The sequence below is a fragment of the Python bivittatus genome, unplaced genomic scaffold (genome assembly GCF_059951505.1).
Source record: "Python bivittatus isolate LINGU-HERP-01145 unplaced genomic scaffold, Pbiv_v1 ctg000330_np1212, whole genome shotgun sequence".
NCBI lineage: Eukaryota > Metazoa > Chordata > Lepidosauria > Squamata > Pythonidae > Python > Python bivittatus.
In genome coordinates, this window is record NW_028277058.1 from 37,683,112 (window position 1) to 37,703,848 (window position 20,737).

General features: G+C 39.2%; 1 protein-coding gene across 2 annotated transcripts in view; it reads right to left on the minus strand.

Annotated features, from left to right (window-relative positions):
* Positions 1-20,737, minus strand: part of MICALL1 (MICAL like 1) — a 43,918-nt gene that overhangs the window by 2,775 nt on the left and 20,406 nt on the right. For both annotated transcript variants that reach the window (XM_007434403.3, XM_088141044.1), the window contains 8 exons: positions 14,742-15,127; positions 13,325-13,803; positions 11,818-11,952; positions 6,590-6,716; positions 6,411-6,501; positions 5,188-5,261; positions 2,148-2,262; positions 1,564-1,610 (listed from right to left, as the gene is read on the minus strand). In XM_007434403.3, the coding sequence (XP_007434465.1) occupies positions 1,564-1,610; positions 2,148-2,262; positions 5,188-5,261; positions 6,411-6,501; positions 6,590-6,716; positions 11,818-11,952; positions 13,325-13,803; positions 14,742-15,127 (1,454 nt within the window). The remainder of the gene's footprint in view (positions 1-1,563; positions 1,611-2,147; positions 2,263-5,187; positions 5,262-6,410; positions 6,502-6,589; positions 6,717-11,817; positions 11,953-13,324; positions 13,804-14,741; positions 15,128-20,737) is intronic.

Genomic DNA, 20,737 nt, shown 5'->3' on the forward strand with positions numbered 1-20,737 from the left:
TGGGGCAGGGCTTCTATGCCTTGTAATTGTTTCTGCTCCATAGTTAGCAAGATCAGTATTAAATAGCAAAACCAAGTGTATGTCCCTGAAAATTTTTCATGGCTTGCATTCTCTCCTTGAAGTATTTGCTTCAAAGAAAAGGGGGGATTACCCTCTCCTCTACTGGCACAGGGGGAGAAAGGCAGATTTGGATTCATTGGTACAATGCCTCAATTTACCTCCTCCTTTCACTTCTGGGAGGAAACGGGCACAGCCTTCTTTCATCCCTAACATGAAAGGGATTTGCTGTTCCTTGTGCTTGCAAAAGGAAGGAAGCTAAGCCAGCATAACTTCCCTGCCCTTTGGTCCATGGTAGCAAATGTGCTGCCCTTTTTGGCAAAGATGTTCCCTAACAACAGAGAAGTGTGTCGACATCACATATTGCCAATCAATTTGGGATGGAGACAAATCACTTTATATTCCCCACTCCTAATACACTAATACCTCGGTTCACAAATGCTTCTGTTCACGAACAATTCGGTTCACGAACAGCACCGTTTGCAAAATTTTGCTTCCGTTCGCGGATCCGCAGCCATTTTCCCTGCCGTGACACATGGTCGTGGCTTCCTGTAGGCGAGGGGGACTCTCCCTCCAAACAGTAACCGCCTCCCCACCCGCCTTCCTGTCCTCCATGCCAGAAGTCGCCTCAAGCAAGGTTAGCATTCACTCTCTTCATACTGTACTGTACTTTGTTTCATATTTTTGTGGTTTTTAAAAAAATACATATGGTTCAGAATAGATTAACCTTATTTACATTGAACCTTATGGGAAAATTTGATTCGGTTGGCGACCAAAATCGGTTGGCGACCAGAGTCATGGATCGAATTCAGTTCGTGAACTGGGGTACCACTGTATTCCTCCTATCTGCAAGAAGCAAGTACACTTTACTGATAACATACAGGTGGTCTTTGCTTAATGACCACAATAGGGACCATAAAATTGGTCATTAAGTGGGGTGGTTGTTAAGTGAGTGACCATGAGACTGGACCCAATTTTACAACTATTTTTACAATGGCTGCTAAGCAAATCACTGTGGTCGTTAAGCAAATCATGTGGTCTGTAAGCAATTCCAGTTTCCCCAATGGATGTTTTTTGCTGGAATTCGCTTAACAACCATGTGATTCAATTAACTGCAGTGATTCGCTTAATGACCGTTGTAAAAAAGTCACAAATCGCGATCACATGACCATGAGGATTGGTGCGATGGTTTGCAATGGTTGTAAATGCGAGTACAGGTTGTAAAGCACTTTTTCCAAGGCCATCGTAACTTCGAACCATCATTAAACAAACAGTTGTATCTGTACACTGGTGGAAAATAAGATAAGTTACACAGATGTATTTGGTTTGTATTTTATATCTAATTATACAATTACGCTTTTGTCAGGATAGAACTGAGGTTGGTATGGGTAGAGACAAACAGATTTAACTAGCAATTGAGCAGCAATGTCAGTGGAAAATTCTGCCAACAGCAACTGTATTCGAGACTGGGGAAGTTTTAATTACTGGACCTCATTCCTCTCTTACCTTTCTTTTTAATCATGGCTTCCAACATTTTATCCTCCTCTTCCTCCCTGGCAAAACAAGCAAAAGAACAAGATTCTGTTTTAGTCAACTTAGCCAAAGTGAAGCTGATTAGAACAACGATCATGCTCGTAAACCAGAGATGAGCTACTATTTGGTGTCCAAGGTCTGCATTTAACATTTTTCAAGTGGGTAAAGGCCTACAATGGGGAAAATGCATCACAACATGCATGTGTGCTTGGGTTTTCAATTTTTTTTACTGAGTTTGGATTTTTTTTCTTTTGAGTTTTTAATTGTGTTAAATCCATTTTAGGGCATTCACTATAATTTCTGCATATATCCTTTCTTGAAATGGTAGGCAATGGTGGCAGGGGACTCCTGGAGCTGCAGATCGCTCACTCCTCTCCTATATACTAACACACTACCCTTTTGCCCAAGGCACTAGCACCACTTGGCTTTGCTTATCAAAGAATTAATGGTAAGAGTCACATATGCAATTATGCTTTGCAGTGCTACAATCAACATTTCCCAGGCCTGTTATTTACAATTAACCACAAACTACAGCCATTTGCTTTTCCTTCTGCTACCTTTGCCGATCCTCATCCAGACTGTTTACAATGGCATTCCGTTGTTCAATAATGGTCACAAGCTCTTGCATCAATACCTTCTCCCTGACCCGGTCGTCATCTGTCCAGTCTTTCTCTAGCACCCAACAGAAGGAAAGGGAGAAACGAGTTATATATAATAAACACAACTTATGCTCTATGAAATGTTACAGGAGAAAAGTGCTTTTGACCCTCAATATCATCTTCTTTACTACATACTATAAAGTGTTGAGAATATATGAAAGGCTGGGCAATTTGCTTTTCTATCTTGCTATCCAGAAACAATGGCCTCTTCTAAACACAGCACCAGGATTCTATGGAAATCCACTGGCCATCAGAACAAATTATACTAGATTGGTTAGGCCAATCAGTTAATACTAGGCAGGTTCATATATTTATGTGCCATTGACTTTCTTGCCTGAGAATGAACAGTGAGTTGACCAAAAATATATTAAAAAGGCAGGATAAAATTATTATTATTATTATTATTATTATTATTATTATTATTATGGTTGGCTGCACAGTCAGCCAGATGTTTAGACTGAATTTGGCATTTTTATCCACCTATCAAGTCCTTCCCAAGGACCTGGGATAGGCAGATGATGTTGCCTGATGATGTTAAAGGTATCATTGTAGGATGTAAGCTATTCCAAGTAAAGCTGCCTTTTGCAATTGACTGATGGTGATTTTGTCAATGCTGATGGTGTTCAAGTGGTGCTCCAGATGTTTTGGGATTGCACCCAAGGTGCTTATAACTATTGGTACTATCTTTGCTTTCTTCTGCCATAATCATTCTACTTTTATTTGCAGGTCTTTATATGTTGTGATTTTCTCTATTTCTTTCTCTTCTATTCTCCTGTCTTCAGGTATTGCAATGTCCACTATCCAGACTTTTTTGTCTTTCTTAACAACAGTTGTTAAGTCTGGGGTGTTATTTGGTAGGTGCTTGTCTGTTTAAATTCTGAAGTCCCAGAGCACTTTAGCTTTTTCATTTTCTATTACTTTGTCTGTTTCGTGGTCCCACCAGTTTTTGCTTGCAGGCAAATGGTATTTCTTGCAGATATTCCAATGCACCGTTGTTGCTACTTTGTCATGCTGTTGTTTGTAGTGAGTCTGTGCAATCTTTTTGCAGCAGCTGATTAAGTGGTCCACTGTTTCTTCAGCTTCTTTGCAGAGGTGCCATTTGCTGTTTGTTGCTGTCTTCTTGATTCTGACTTTGCATGCATTTGTTATTAAGGGTTGGTCTTATGCTGCCAGAATTAGCCCCTCTCTCTCTTTCTTCAACTTTCCTGCTCGTAGCTATTAGCAGGTCTTGTTGTTATCTGCTTTGCCTGCTAGTTTTTTTGTGTACTGGCCATGTAATACTTTGTCTTGCCATGTCTCTTCTGTTCTTCATTTGGTCTTTCTTATAAGCCAGTCTGGTCTCTTTGATATTCAGTAAGCCTTCATGGTGTACTAGTTTCAGTGCATCTTCTTCACTAGCCTTCAGATATTTTTCCAATGCCGTTTTTTCTTCTTCAATTGTCTGGTGTACTTGCAACATTCCACTCCCACCTATGCTCCTTGGTAAGTAGAGTCTATTGATGTTGCTTCATGGATGGAGGGCATGATTCATTGTCATTATTTTTCTGGTCTTCCTATCAAGGGTTTCTAGTTCTGCTTGAGTCTAGTCCACTATTCCAGCTGTGTATCTAATGACTGGAATTGCCCAGGTGTAAATTAAGGCAATTGGAGGATGGTATTTCCTCCACTGAGTTTGGACTTTAAGATCTTTTTCACTTTCAGGAGGTATTTACTCCTAACCTTCTTCTTGACTTCAGTGTGCTTGATGTTGTCAGCTTGAAGGATGCCCAGGTATTTGTAGTGATCTTTTTCATCCAGACTCTTGATGTTATTTCCATAGGGCATCTTGATTCCTTCAGTTTTCACTGTTTTTTCCCCTGCTGATGGTAAGGGTGGCACATTTGTCTAGTCCAAACTCCACTGCAATGTCTTGGCTGCATTTTCAGACAATGTTGAGCAGCAATTCTATTTCAGAAGGTGTTTTTCCATACAGCTTCAGATTGTCCACGTAAAGGAGGTGGGATAGCGTGGCAGATGTTTTTGATGGCTGTTAGCCATGGCCTGACTTGTTCAGTATTGTTGGCAGAGGAATCAATACAATGACAACCAGTAGTGGTGAGTCTCCTTGAAAAATTCTTCTCTTGATATTAATGTTTCCCAGTCTATCACCATTGACCAGCAACTGTGTCTTCCACTGTGCCACTGATCGTTGCACAAAGTTTCTGATGTTTCTATTGACTCCTGTTATTTCTAGGCACTTGATTCTCCAATCATGTGGCAGGGAGTCAAATGCCTTCTTGTAATCAATCCAAGCTACATTCAAGTTGGTCTTCCTTCTCTTGCAGTTTTCCAAACCATCTTGTCAGTTAGAAGCCGATTTTTTGTTCCTCTGTTGTTTGGGCATTATGATGGTTGGTCACACAGTCAGCCAGATGTTTAGACTGGATGATGATGATATTATTATTATTATCGTTATCATTATTATTATTTCTGTTAAAGGATCAATACACATTTGAATCCATTCATGAATCAGTAAGTTCTGACATCTTTCAACAGGTCATTACACTTTTAGTCTACTTTTGGAGTTTCTCTTTTGTTGGATTCTTGCTATTAGGACAGGAATATAGTGCATGCACAAAAGCTGCTGGTAGAAACAGAGCCTCTCCTTTTATAGAACAGTACTCCCTGCTGGCAGCCAAGATATGTTGAAACAAAAAAACACAAAAAAGCATAAGTGCAGCTCAGTCTTCCTCCATGTAATTCCCCCCAGATGTGTTAAACTATAACTCTCCTCATCTCCAGCCAGCAGAGCCCATGCATGACAATACTGGATTAGGGAAGAGCCAAGCCCAGTGAAAGAACAGATGCTTACGATTTAAATAATTTCCTAAAGCTACAACATGTTTCACTTAAGATAATTAAAAAAACAAACAGCAGGCCAACGCCCTTTGAGACTTGCCAGGTTTATTGAGAAGACATCGCAGTTCATACTCCACATCAGCTTGACGCTGCTCCAGGTTCTGCTGCTTAAAACTCAAAGAAGAAACAGAGCATGTATTATTTTCTTAATTATTGTAAAAACTGATATACCATCTTTAAGGACCAACATAGCTCTCTCAAACCTGCAGTAAAAGAAAATATGCTTTCCCCCCCTGCATGTTTACACAAATTCTGCTATGTAAGAAAGATACTGCTATAGCTGTCCCCATATTTGCACTTCTGCTGTCATTACAGAATTTGCTGCTATTGCGAACTTAATGAAATTCAGGTAGATCACTTTTCCAAAGGTCAAAAGAACTACTTTGAATGTTTTATGCTCATATATCTGGGCTTCTGAGCTTCCCACAGATAATCAACTGACCACTTTGAAACAATACTGAATTTGGTGGACAAGCATTCACTTGTATGGAATAGCCTTCAGGACTGTCTACAGAAGGGAAAGCCAATTCAATATCTGGTGCCACAAAGGAGTTTGGCAGGAAAGTTCCTTAACAATGAAAGAGTGCTTCCATCATGGGCTGAGAAAGTATCAGGTACAGGTGTGATGGGCTAAATTGCATCAAATTGTTCAGTTCTACTTTTTCAGCTCGGAAGATCTTGGTAAGAGCCCAGACAAGAAATGCTTCCTGAATCATCCTGATTCTGTTAAGTAACTTCTATTTCTGTACTATATTTGACTTTATTTCTGATTATATTTCTCAAAGGTTCTTTCAGAATTTTCCAGGGCTATCTGTGGAATATAAGTAAATGAAAAAAAAAATGCTGGCCCATTTTGCTTCCGTTCTGTGCCCCATATGCAGCAAACTACCAACCTAATAAATTGCTTCTCGCTGTAGGCGCTGTAGAAGGAGAGTCACATTAGTCTATAGTGGCAAAAAATCCAAAGGCACGTGGTAGCATTTATTCTGACTAATAAATTTTATTACGACATAAACTTTCATGAGCTGCAGCTCACATCATCAGATGCATAAATGAAGTGAGCTGCAACTTATGGATACTTAATGACTTTTAATAAAATTTATTAGTTGGGAAAAGTACTACCAGACTCCTTTGGATTTCTTGCCACCTAATAAATGTAATTCATAGCATATTTATTCAAGAGTAAATCTCACTGAACTCAGTAGATTTGCTCATTAGTAAGCATGTTTGGGATTGCAGCTTAAGTCAATTATTTGTACTCACATATAGATAAGTTCAGACTCCCGACGCACCAGCATATGCTTCTCATGAATCAGCTTAAACCAATCTACCAGTAAACCATCTTCAGGGACATCTGCCAGTTAGAGACAGGGACAGAGTGAGGTCAGAAAGACACGTTTCCTTTCCTTGTCCAGCCTCATGAGTAGCATCAGCTATCCTACCATTCTCTATGCTACGGAGTTTTCTTTCCAGCTCAACTCCTCGGTGCTCTAACTCATCCAGCTGCTGCTCAATGCTATCCATCTCACCATAAATATCCTCCACTGGAACATACTGGTCTGACTGAACCTATAAAAAAGAAAGAAAAAGGAAGCATATATTTTATTCCAAACAAGATTTATGGAAAGTATCAGCTGGTTCCAGAGTAGGCAGAGGGAAATACAGTTACTGACAATGAGGCAAAAAGCAGGACAGAACTTGGCAGAAGATGCCCCATACCAAATTCCTTCTGACTTCTTGCCTAATAACAGGCATTGTCTATATGTAGATGGATATATATATGTATGTATGTATGTATATGTATATGTATGTGTATGTGTGTGTGTGTGTGTGTGTGTGTGTGTGTATATATATATATATATATATATATATATATATAGACACACATGCACACACGCATGCCTACACATACACACACACACATACACACAAATAGACACACACACACAGGTAGTCCTCAATTAACAATTGCCCTGTGTAGCGACTCTTCAAATTTACGATGGCACTGAAAAAGTAAGTTTACGACCGAACTTATGGCAGTCCCACTGTCCCCACAGTTACGTGATCGCGATTCAGGCACTTGGCAACCAGTGCACCTTTATGACTGTTGCAGCATCTCACGGTCACATGATCATCATTTGCGACCTTCACAGCCAGCTTCCAACAAGCAAAGTCAATAGGGAAGCTGTCAGTAAATCGCAAGGCGTGGTCACATGACATTGTGCTTAACAACCTGTGGTGATTCACTTAACAACCACAGTGGAACTGACGTCATAAGGCAGGTGCAGTCACGTAATGTTTCACTTAATGACTATGTGACTTAGCAACAGAGTTACTGGTCCCAATTGTAGTATTAAGTGAAGACTACGTGTGTGTGTGTGTGCATGTGTGCACGTGTGTATATCACACGTGTTTTGATAAAGGATAACTATATTTAATAATAATCATAATATCACCATATACTGTATAGTCTACCTCTGTAAGCAACTCATTCATAAGTTGCAAATAACATCAAGTTTTCAATCTTCTGGGTAACTGGGGCCACAAATTTATCTTTCTAACATTGAAGAATTATAGCAATAACAAAGGTGCGGAGAATCAATTTCTGTTGTCCAGCCATCAATTTTCATGTAATTAAAAAATACTAGATATTCCAAAAAAATACTGGATGTCGAAAAATAATAAAACCTGTCTCAAAATCAGAATAATATGTGCAATGACTTGTTTCCAGAGTAAAACAATTTTAGGATACTGCAAAAGTTCGTTTTAAAGCATTATTCTCACTGTATCTCCAACAGTAGGATTTTCTCATCTCTTTTCTCTACAAACATAATGGAGTCCTAATAATTCTGATTTTTGTTGTTGTTGTTGTTGAATAAGCTGTAGTATATTGAATATTTTGATACAGACATTAAGACAGTCTCCCACTCTTAGATACAATGAGGATCTCCAATTCCTTGTTTCATTCAGACTTTACTATTTGCAAAACAAACTAATTTATCAATAAGTATCTATAAAGTCTAATTGTGGGTTTTTTAGTCTCATAAGATTTGGTGCTAATTATTTAGGGGTCTCTGAAGCTCAAACTATTGATAAAAATATAAACAAATGTTCTAGTTTTAAGTATTGCCAAAATATGGCAAAAGGCAAATGATAATTATCCTTTAAGTAGAAATTATAGAAACTCATCATTATCACATGTAATAAGAATAGCTAAATTATTAAGAAATTCAGTTCATATACTGTACAAAAATTATAACTTCTTAAGATGTTGATAAACAAATCCTTGCCTATTGGCATCAACTCTGTTCAGGTCAATTAAAAGAGTATCCTACAACTTGCCCAAATGCTTTAATCAAGTGCATCAAGACTAGAATCGAAATATGAGGTCATAAAATAAAATTCTAATGAAATATTTAAAAAGCCACAAATAATAGGATCCTGTTTAATAGGACAGGCTTAGGATTCTAAGCATATATCAAAAATTAGAGGAAAAAGTGGACATCTCTAATACCTTACAGAGTAAACAAATAGATTAAAAAAAACTGACCTCAACTGTATTTTTAGGGGTCATATATATTTTTATAAATCCTTTGGAAAATGCTAATTTAGCTAAATTGACATATCTATACTGCTGGTGGATTTTATTAAAAGTTTTTTCTGCTTTTTTCAAGTCAGTCAAATCTACTACCAGGCAAATATTATTTTATTCATATCTAGTTTTAATAAACTCAGCTTCATCATTCCTGACCATGGAAGAAATCACTTGTTGAACTATCTAACTAACTTGATAGCACACGTAACTCCCATTTTTTAACAATTTATCTCACTATTGAAATTGCTAAGGGAATTATGATTGTTTCTGTAGATTTTATTAGATTTTTACTGGACTTATTAGACTATTTTAAATGTATTCACAATTTTTTGTGGTGAGACGATCATGGAGGCAAAAGGTGCAAGCAAAAGAGTCTAAGTGGATTTGAACAACATGGGAAAAAGAAAGAAATGACATGGCATCAGTTTGGGCTCTCTCTCCTCATCAAAGTCTGCTAAACAACCAAAGATGTAAGACCATTTTATACAAAAGGAATCTGAAAGTAAAACGAATTTCCCTCCCACCTCCAACAAATTCGCAGCCCTTGAATCACTTGAATGGGACTTTCAAACAAAACTGGAAAAACAACAGTTGTTAGATCTCTCACTACCTGTCAGAGAAGAGCTAAATAAAAATTTGGATTTCTTCCTGATCTCCCATTGTATGTCTCCAGAACAACTTGCTAGCTAACCTGATAACTTCAAGGGAAATAAAAATATTTAAAAATAAGATAAAAAATCAGAATTTGGAGAGGCTCCCATGGGAAAATTCAATGGAGTTTATGGCAAAGCAATGCCTTCTTACAGCACAAACTGTTATCTCATTATTTATGCAGCTATCAGCTATAAAATATGACCTGGACTTGCTGAAAAAAGATTTTGAGGCTTTTGTTCAAAAAATACGAAGCCAGGCCTACCATTCCCAATAAGGCTTATGCAGAAGCTCCAGCAAAGCAATACATTCCCGGCATGTGCTCTGATAAAGGGCAAGTCGTTAAACAAACTGACAAAACTGTGCAACTGTCAAATGATTGTATTAATAAATCCTTATCTCTGACAAGCTAAATAGTGGTGACTTTATATATGCTAACACCTTTCTGGATACAAAATACGAAATTCCCGGCAAGCTAAACCATTCACTTCAGACACAACAGACTGCTCTTGGTATCTCCCTGAACAGTCTCAATACTAGACGTTGGGATTCTAGGAGAGCAACTGAAACCTCCCTAGGGCAACGTCTTCACTGTCAATACAGACCGATAGATCTATGTGCCACTGAATGGCTTCCAACTGTTCAAAACCAAAAGTGGATTTTGCTATCTTTTAATCAGTTTACTATCCCACTATTGCTATTTAAGATGAGACCATACTTAGCATCGTTTCAAATTTTTCCCATTAGATGTAAATGTTAATTCTTTATCCGGCTTTGCCTCACCTAGGTCCATCATTTCCTTCCAACAGGGTTAGTTCCAGCCTCCTATTCATCATACATTGCAATTCTGAAATTTCACCTTAGCCAGGTTGGATGCTTTGCCCTCAGTAGTCCTTTTCGGATGTTTTAAGGGTACCCCTATGCACCTTCAGTTATGCCCATGTGGTGATTTCCAGGTAGGGAGTGTGATTTCTATTCAATGTTACTTCCTTTGGACAAGGACTCAAAAATATCCTCCCAAGTTGCTCAGTTTTGTGCTACTATCTGTAAGATATGCTGCACCATTAGTTAGGTTTGGAATTTCTTATAATAGTATTTGATTTGATTTATTTTGGTATATCTGTTCTTAATTATTTTAGAACCTATTACACCTATTGTTTTTCTATTATAGAATATGTAATAGAATAAGGTTATACTTCTATTATTAGATATTTTGATTGTATCTGGCCTTACGGCTGTAATAAAATTGATGTGATTTCATACGATTGTTCTTGTTTTTTTAACTGTCTTTCCCAGCTTTGTAAGAGTGAATTACTGTATCTTTATTTTCAAACACTCAGACAACTGCTTAGAGAGGCAATCACAACCTGAGAGTTTAGAAGGATTCAAGTATTTGTTCACCTGTCTTTATCTGGCCAACTGTACAGTAGGCCCTACAAGTCAATCAACTTTGGGATTTTACTAACAACTTTATAGTTAAAAATATAATGCTGAATCAACTGGAAGGGTGTCCAAACTTCTATATCTGTAATATTCACTGTTTTTAAATGTTGCATCTGTAAATAACTGTACATAAATAGTAAGTAAGCATTCACATTTTCAGAAAGACATCATGTTTAACTATGAATCATGTAGGGATTGTGGTAACCTGTCAGCGCCACTAGGTAGACCAGACCAGGAAATCAATTCCACAAGAAAGTTAAAGCTTACTGAGATTGGCTATAATACCGGAATCTTGCAAGTCTGATTGTTCTCTCCCTCCCCCTTCTTATACTCCAGTGAATCAGGGAGGTGTCTGCCTGAGCTGCTTCCGATGTTATCTCATTTTTGGCTTTAAAAATGTTTCAACCCCTTTTGTCAAGGCAACAGACCCTGCACATCTCCATCAAGGTCATCTTCCTTACTCTCTATATAACCTCTGTTCACTTAGGGATTCACTGAAATATACAATTTGACCAAGTATGCCTAAATTTATGCATGCAACTCTAATTTTGACTATGGCAATAACAATATGTGGAAATCATTACAAAAAGGGAATTGGAGATTGGAATGTTTCAAGCCAAGTTCCAGGGCCACAATTTTAGAACCTGAGACAGTGACTTTTACTGTAATGCAGCTTTCAGAAGAAGCCACTATCATTACATAGGAATAGCACTTCCTTACAGCATCTCTTAGCAGCCTTCTTATGCTGGGCCCCTTTCAGATGTGTGGAGTTCAGCTCCCAAAATTTGCCACCCACAATGACCATTGATGAAAATTCTGGGAAATGAAGATGATCTGAAGGATGTCCAAGATGGGGAAAGTTACCTTAGTATTCTACCCCTCTTTTAGAGGTTAGTAACCCTCCTCCAACATCTGTAAAAAATAGAAGTTCAAAAAACACCATGCAGAAGTACTCCCCCATTTTTCCCCAATCCTAATTACCTTCCGTTTGATCAATGGGAAACCATGTCCAGGAGCAGGAGGCCTTGCTGGTTTGGGTCCCTTTGAAGCTTTCTTAACAGAGGGGGAAGCAGCTGGTGATGGCTTCCGGTTGAAGGGATTCTCTTTACAGGATGACTAGGTACAAACACATAAAACAGTATATAAAAACTCATCTTATGAGCCAAGGGATGATTCTGTGTTTCACCTTCGTTCTTTAATGGAAACATTCCAAATGCATAGCCAAAGAGTGTCTCTCCTTCAAAAAGTGAGGAATTCTTCCCTCCAGGTCAACTAGCCACAAATGAGTGTCTTGTCCAGGTCTTTTTACATCAAGATCAGTATGAGATTTCTGAGAAAGGAAAATCAGGTGCTATATAAGAAGTCACAAACACTGTGGACGTACTGAAGAATTAGACAGCATTTTCTGTCACCATTAAGAACCAAGAACAATTGTAGGAAGTTGCACTTGTCTAATCCATCTTTTACAATCTAACTGGCAACTTCTTATCAAAATTTAAGACTAAAGTTCTTCTAGCCCTCCCATTTAATTGAATGGTAGATTGAATTTGGACAGCAGAATTTGGTTCCGGGACTGAATGGTTGAGCAATGTCTTTGGTTTGTTTGTTTCTCTTAAGTAAGAGATACAGACTCTTTCTTAAGATGGTATGGAATCACTGCACAAAGACCTAAAAGTACCATTACTTACAGGAACATTGGTCCATCTAGTTCAGTTTTATTATCACTGACTGGTTTTCCCAGGTGTTATGTTGGATTTTCCCAGCCCTACCAGAAAATACAATCCTTAGTATGCAAAGCATGTGCTCCACTATTGAGCTATGGTCCTTCTCTGTAGGGAAGACTTTGTCTCCTCTAGTTTACATAATTTGTCCCATTATTATTTAGGGGAAATAATTTGGAAGCAAATAAAATGAACTTCTTGGTGAAGGCAGTGTCAAGTGTATCCTCAACAATCTAAGTGAGACCAAATTTTACTCTCCAAATCAGCCCAGTTCCTTAATCCTCTGCAGAAAACCAGTTTGTGATGAAAAGCAAACAGAATAAGAATTTTAAAAATGGCCAGTTTTGTCATTTATGCCATAATTAATAAAACATTTAGAACCTACATCCTTCACAACTACCTCTGAACAGAACTTCCTAACCAAACACCATTGACCCTGACTAAGTGATGTCAAGAGACCAAAAAAGTATTTCATGGACGAAGATGGAACTGACTGAATGCTTTATAGACAACAAATCCCGTACGTTTCCTGGAAAGAAATGCATGATGATGTACAGCTTTTGTAGGGAGGAACAGATGGGATAGGAAGGGAAGGGAAGGGAAGGGAAGGGAAGGGAAGGGAAGGGAAGGGAAGGGAAGGGAAGGGAAGGGAAGGGAAGGGAAGGGAAGGGAAGGGAAGGGAAGGGAAGGGAAGGGAAGGGAAGGGAAGGGAAGGGAAGGGAAGGGAAGGGAAGGACAGACAACTTCCACATATGCCTCCAACCTACCTTTGGCTGTGCTTTGGGTGAAGGAGAGTTCCTGGCAGACCCGCTGCTGAAATCTGATGCCAAGAGGATGGGTGTGGGAGTAGCTCCAGCTGGAGGCTTAGGAGAGACTTGCCCAGGGCTGGTTTTCAAGTTCCCAGCTGAGCAACTTCTGGCAGTCTGTAAATGTCCACCTTGTGCCTCATCGCCATAGCCAGTCAAATCACTGGATGATGATAAGGAGGAATCAGTAGAACAGCCGGGCAGAACTGCAGGGCCCTCGCCAGAAGGGACACTGATAAGTGGGGAGTCCGAGTGGGAAAGGATGGAAGCAGCTGGAGCATGGACTGTAGGCTCAGAGGAGCTCTTTGGCACAGAGGCATCATCCAGGTTATCAGCAGCCTTGGCCAAACACTCAGATGTGATACTCTCCAAGCTGAGGGCTGGGGACGGCGTGGAAGAAGATGGCTCTGAGTGAGAAAGCCTGGAGATGGGATGGTGAGCTGTAATAGGAAAGACAGAGTTTGGAGGTAGTATGAAGAACCTTTTGGCTAGTCAGGTCCATTTAAAAATGGAAGTCCTGTAGTGTAAACCCTAGTGAGAGAAGAGAACCATGCCTCAAGCCCCCACCCTTTTGTCCCACTGGTCTTAAGTCAAGGATGTGCAACCTTTTCCAAAACAAAGACTATGCTCCAGAAACCCCATTCCAAAAGTAGATGGGGCCTGGGCAAAAAAGTTGGTGGAAAGATTTAAATTCTTAATTTAAATTAAATGTGTTATATTCAGTTAATTTTATTATTAAGATATGTAATAATTTCCCTCTTCTACTGCATAACGTTACATTTCAGCAGCAATGTTGGAAGGGTTCCCCTCAGGTTTTTGAAGACTGCACAGGATCCTGAGATTCAGGTCAAGCACCACTGCTATGTGCCATCCAAATTATAGTGTGTAAAAGCAGAGGGAAGAGGGAAGAAAGAAAAATGCCTAGAAAAAAAATCTAGGCAAATCCTTCCCAGTCTTCAAGCTGCAGATCAGTCAGGCTTCATGCATAACACACCTTTAAAAAAAATAGGAGGAAAAAAGTGGATGTAGCAGAGATAATATGGCACCCAACATCTTGTCCTTAGGCGAAGAATGGAAACAAATTTTCAAGACTGAATGATGGAGGGGAAGCTCTCATCTTAAAGGTCCTTCACTAAGGATCAGAACAGAAATGGAGGAGAGGGGAGAAAATTTTCAATAAGAGCTCTCTGCCATTTCCTTAGTCCTTCAAAAATAACTGGAGGAGGACTAGATAACTGCATTTGTTTTGGATGCAACTGAAAGGTCAAATCATCTGTGACCCATATTGTGAAAAGAAGAAGGCATTTACATGCTGGATAAGTCAGGATATATATCCAGAGGCATTTTTTCCATTCTAAAGCAAGCTGAAGAAACTCACCAAGTGGGGAGGCACTGGGTGCTCTTGGAGCTGGTCGTTTCTTTGTCTTGGGGCTGCTTGTGGGAGTAATGCCGTACCAGGGATGAGCAGGCTTGGAACCACCATTGCCCTCCCTTTGCTCTTGCTTTTGCATGTTCTGTGGTATGACAACTTCCTTCTCATCCTCTTCATCTTCAAAGGGGTTATAAGGCTTTGGCTCCTCCAGAACAGGCCTGTCTTCTCTGACGTGTGTTTTTCCTCCTTCTTCTCTACCTTCATCCTCTTCCAAGGCCGCTGGTGAGCTTTCCTTGCTACTGCTTGGTGGGAGAGGAGCCAGCTTCTTCTTGGGCTCTGCCTGGACCAATGCAATCCATGGAGGGTCTCTTGGCCTTAACAATTCACCAGCTCTGGTTGGAGGGGGGGAAAAAAAGGTAGAGCATAAGGAAGGATGAAAGGGAAGACTAGAATCCCAGCACCTAGAAAGTTCTCCCTGAGTGGGGGAGGATAGATAGATGTGTTCCTGTGTCCACTTGGGAGAAAACAAGATGCACCTTCTGGTATGTACAAGACTATATATTCTGCAAGTGTGCTATGCTACCAAAGAAAGGCAACAGAGAAATAGCTAAACACAAATAATTATTCCTGCAATGTTATTTTTGCTTTCATTTTTATTTTATAAGCTTTTATCCTGCAGGTTGCAAGTACACATTTTAAAAAGCATGGATAACAACAACAGTAGTAATTGTTTCAGAGGAACAAAATGGATTTCTTCTCTATCTATGCATGCTTTTAACTCTTCTTCAGAGGTAATAGAAACAAAATGAATTTAAGTAAATGTTATGGTTAGTTCCCACATTGATAAAGATTCAGTAGACAGTTATGTAAATGGCCAGCTGCAAGCTTTCCCATGATCAATGAAAAAACCCAGCTCCCAAAGAATAACAGGAAGGCTGCTAGAAAGAAACTAAAAAAAGGTCTACACCTTAATGTATTACTGGATAAACTGTTTTCTAAATGGGAAATAGTTCAGTTGCTGAAATCTTGTAACCCTATCCCCTTCATCTCAATAAATCATGCTAAAGAAGACTCTGTGAGAAGCTTGCTTGGAAAGAATTACTTTGGTTTCAGGCAGCTGCCAAAGAACTTGACAGTAAAGTAGCTCAGACTAAAAGCCTGCTGTGAAATAACTGCCTGGTTAATTCAAATGTGTATATAAAGCTCAACACTCACATGTCCCTGCAGATTTTAGCCTTCAACCATTCTGTAGTGTGGGTACAAGTAGCAGAACCTCTTATCAGGGTTTAGATCAGCCTTTCATAACTTTGGATCTCCAGATGTTGTGAACTACAATACTCACCATCCCTGACCACTGGAGAAGTTGACTGAGGATGGTGAATGCTATAGTTCAACAACATATGCAGTTCCAAAGTTAGAATCATTTGCAAAAGCAAACCTCTTGCCACTTTGTCTCCTGCCAACAATTTACAGCCCTGCTTTCTGAGTCTCCTCAGAGCTACATTTCTTCATTTCTCAGAACTCAATCTGTGAGTACTTCCTTCAGATTCTCTCTACGTTGTCTTGAGCCTCAAGGATCTTTTCCTTTCTATGCTCTATGACCATTTCTTAATCTATTACCTGTCTAAAGTGAGGTTTTAACTCCAATGCTAAATAATTTTCTTTCCCTGAGCTGAAAATTGTTTAGTTCAGTAAGCAAGTAAAGTTTAGGGGCATATTCCGGGCACAAATTGTTCTGATCTAGAGGCAGCTGTTTTGAGTGTTTTGAGCTTGGAACAAAACACAAGCTCTGAGTGTTTTAAGCATGGATTAAAACATGCTGTTTTTCTCTCAATAAAAAACAAAATGCCCCTTTTTTGGAACAGCATTTTTTCAGGTGTTGCATGCTGTTCTAGGTAACATGAATGGAATGTTCTTTTGCAACTAAGTGCTACCTTTAAAATGTCCCTGCCTGGGCAAGTACAGCATCATATATCTACTGCTATTGGTTCAAGGTAGGTGGAGAAATCTGGTGGAATTTTGGAGCAAAACTGCAAGCATTTAAGGAGCACACAGTGCACTAAAGGAACCATTCTGGAACTGACTATTACTGGCAAGAGACTAGAGAGAAAAAACAGGAATTGCTGCAAGGCACTTGCAACTGGATTGCTCTCACTGTTGAGGACTATATATTTGGCCTGCTTGTATTCCCTATTTCTTCCATCCCATTTTAGCTTAAGTATGCATTTTTAAAAATTTTTAGTTTTACAGCAGTGCAGGGGGGAATATTAAAGGGAAGGAGAAAGACACGAGGATTTCTTCACCTCATTTCTCCTTGCTTTTCAATTCAACCTATTTTTGAGTTTTAAATGTGTCCCATATTTTCCAGCACCAACCTCCCCCTCTTCCCACTCCAAGTAAGGCTGGCTTGCTTACAGGGGGGAATTTAATTCTTCTAATTAGCTGTTGCGTGCACACTACTAATGATAGTACACTGAGGTTTGCTATGCACATACACATACAGTTCTTTATTTTAATTTTAAACAGAATTTTGTCTTTAAATAAGCCCACTTCCCTAACAGTGAGGCTCAAGAGAAGCAGGACTGTCTCTCTCTTTAATCCAGTCCATACCACTTCAAGGCATGGATCAGCAAGATGAAGTCTACTGAACATCTTTTGACCTTGGGGATGCTCAAACATCTACTTAGGCATCATCTACTCCTTATCTGTAGCAGCAGTAGGGAACCTATGCTGTTGGCACCTTCTCTAAGCAGAGCCAGGTAATTTTATAATGACCAAGGTAGTCATTAGGTGCAAGTAGCAGGATGGTCCAAAGGCATCAGATCTGACATATGCTATCATGCAGATCATGGTTCTCAGATGAGCAGCCTTTGAGGTTGGTAGAACCTATCATACAAGGAGGCCTATTCCACCAATTACCCCTAAATATTTCATTCACTACTTCAGCGGGCAGGTGGTACTCCCTGTATTAGTGATATAGGGAGGGAGTGATGGAAATTATGTGAGGTAGAGGTGTCTTATGACTCCTACAACATGCACTAATAGTGGAACAAGAATGAGGCGTCATCTGCCAGTCTAAGCTTCAGCAGATTCCCTAACCCAGAATCCAGACGTATTTAGGGGCTGCTTTATGCTTAACTGCTGGATGTAGCTCAAAGGTGAATGCAGCCATGAACAACAAAGTTGAGGGGGCTCTATATGCATATTCAACCTCAACTGTGCCTTCATGGTCAGCAACACTAGGTCAAAATGTGATGGCCAACCTGTCAAGTACTATCAGATTCAGTTTTGCTGACTGGTGGGTATATATATACTCTGTTCATGTTCTTGTATAGAACATTTTATAGCAAAACCATTTGAATGCATTGTTTGGTGTGTTTGCTTCAGCTCTGTCCACTTGACCAATTGTAAAAATAAAATTTCTTTTGCTAAGCAAGGATGTGTTTGTGGCTTATGATTGTTTTTTTGTTCTCTGCTGCTGACTGTTTTAGGATGTAGTCAGGCAGAGAAGGGTTTTGTGTCTTCCTGGTGGGACCTCTCTTCTCTGAAGTTGTATTCAGTTTATGAAGCTCAATTCACCAACAAGAAACAGCAGCCTTTTTTTTTTTTTGGCTTTGGCAGCCCCTCAAATAAATAAGTTAAAATTGTTAATGTTGATGACTGTCTGCAAGGCTTAAGCAGTCTACATTAATGGATTTCCTTTAAAACATTTTTCAAAGAACCCCCATTTGTATCACCAGGCTGTCTGAAATTTTCTGCTTGCTGTCTGACTTTTAGGCAATCGCCCTGCCCTGCCCTGGCCCTGCCCTGCAAGAGGAATTGGAAGGAATATGGGAGCTAAGCATCTTCTCTTAAAACAACACAGAAAAAAATACTGGATACAAATATATACAATGAGGCAGAGAATTTTAAAACTTAATATTTAGTTGAAACCAGAGCCATTTTTAGTAGGACTTATGGATAGCCAACTAGAAAAGGCTCCTGAATGATTAGTTTTATATATGGTAATGCAGTGAGGCTACTATATGCACAAAGATGGAAAAATACAGAAATACCCACAATGGAGGAGTGGACTGTGATGGTAGAGCTTGCTGAAATGGCTAAATTGACCTGTTTGATTAGGGGAAGAACAATACTTTTAGCCTGGAAACCCTTTATGGTCGTTTTGCTGAAAATGGACAAAAATGAGTTCATGATTTCAGGATTTACTGATTAAAAAGGGTTGTTTATAGGAAGAAGGTAATCATGTTATGTAACCTGGGGGGGAGAATATGGTATTAACCATGTTTGTAACTGCTGCAAAGAAGATCGGAAGTTGCTTTTTAAAATATTTTTCTTTTTCTATTTTTTTCTTTTTCTTTGATTTTTACTGTTTTTCACTTTTCCTTCTATCTTTTTGTATCTTTTTCTCTTTTCTAATTTTCTCTTTATGTTTCTGTAGTGTTTAATTCTGTACACAATTTTTCTTCAATAAAAATTATATATAAAAACAACAACGCAGAGCCTAATCTCTTCTCACATCCTTTCAGTTAGCAACTGCAAAGAATAGATTCTGTGAACACCAGCATAGGAAACAAATTGCTTCCATATAGTTCACAATTTTTTTTTACAAATGGTTTAAAAACAATCTCTTTGGCCAATTGTTCTGCAAGCTGGCTGGCCAGTAGCAGTCATCATGGATTGTCTATCTATTCTTGTGACCCTCAAGTGAAAAACAAGGGAGGAAGGAATTTGTTTTAGATTCCCATTCTTTCCTACGGACAAAACACCTGAAACATTTTGAGTTTTGTTTCACTGAAACATGAAACAATCAAGCTGCTCCAAATGTGACTGTTTTCTTCCAAGTGCAAAACAAAATGTTTTTTCCATTTTATATATGCCCCTAGTAAATTGTCCTGTGCTACTAATTTCAGATGCAAGAGGTTAGACTTAGGTCAGAATTCTTCATGGCAGCTATAAATCTTTCATCAGCATAGGAATGCAAGACTCCACAGCCCTTCTTTTATAGCACTTAAACACTTGGGTGTGCCTCGTTTCCTAAATCATGCTTTTTTTCAAGGAGCCTCACTGAATGTCTCTGTTCTACTCGCTTGAGCTTTCTGCGTGTGCAAGAGTTGAGATTTTTTGCCATCTTGGGCTCTACATTAGGTGACTTGGCCTTCTGCACTAAATAGCTGATTACCTGCCTGCTCAGAACTGGTAGACTCATCTTCCAACAGTTGTATTCTTTCTGAGCCTCAACTACAGATATCTGAGTTGCAATGGCAAAGCCTGTCAAATTCTGGTCCTCCAATTCAGAGTCTATCTCATCAGGAAGGGCCATAACATAAATATTCCCTGTCATTACAGCAGCACAGCCAATCAGGGTGAGACACTTTACCACCAAAGGTGCAATTAAATATATATTTGTTCAGTTTGCACAGTTTATACATATTGGAAAAAGTGACTTTCCCCCTTGCAGTAAAGAATATGTTCAACCTTGGCATTCCTTCCATCCATCCATCCATCCATCCATCCATCCATCCATCCATCCATCCATCATCTTTCTGCTGGGCCACACTTTTGCATTCTCTTGCTACAAATCAAGACAGAGAAATGTCTTTCCATCTCTGCAAGAAAGGAACAAATCAAGTCACCAAAGACTAAAGATACAGAGCTCAGCCTTGTCATTGTTCATTCCCTACGGAAAATTATTAATTGTTGCTTTAAAAAATTACAAAAGAAGCTTATGGATTTTCAAGGCAAATTATTATGTGTCAGGCCCAACCCAAGAACAATGGTGAAACAGTCCAGTTGAGTTAAGTTCCTTTATTTGCTTACACCATATAGACAGAATCCTGTCAGACTAAATCTATACTACTGCAATACCCTATACCCAATACCCAATACCTTAGTGGATATACCCTGGGAGATTCTAGGGAGTGGCTATCTTGAAGCTCTTATGCTTCCCACACTCCCGCTGCGGGCTGTGTTGTCTTTGGTCTCCTTTCCCTTCCTGGAAT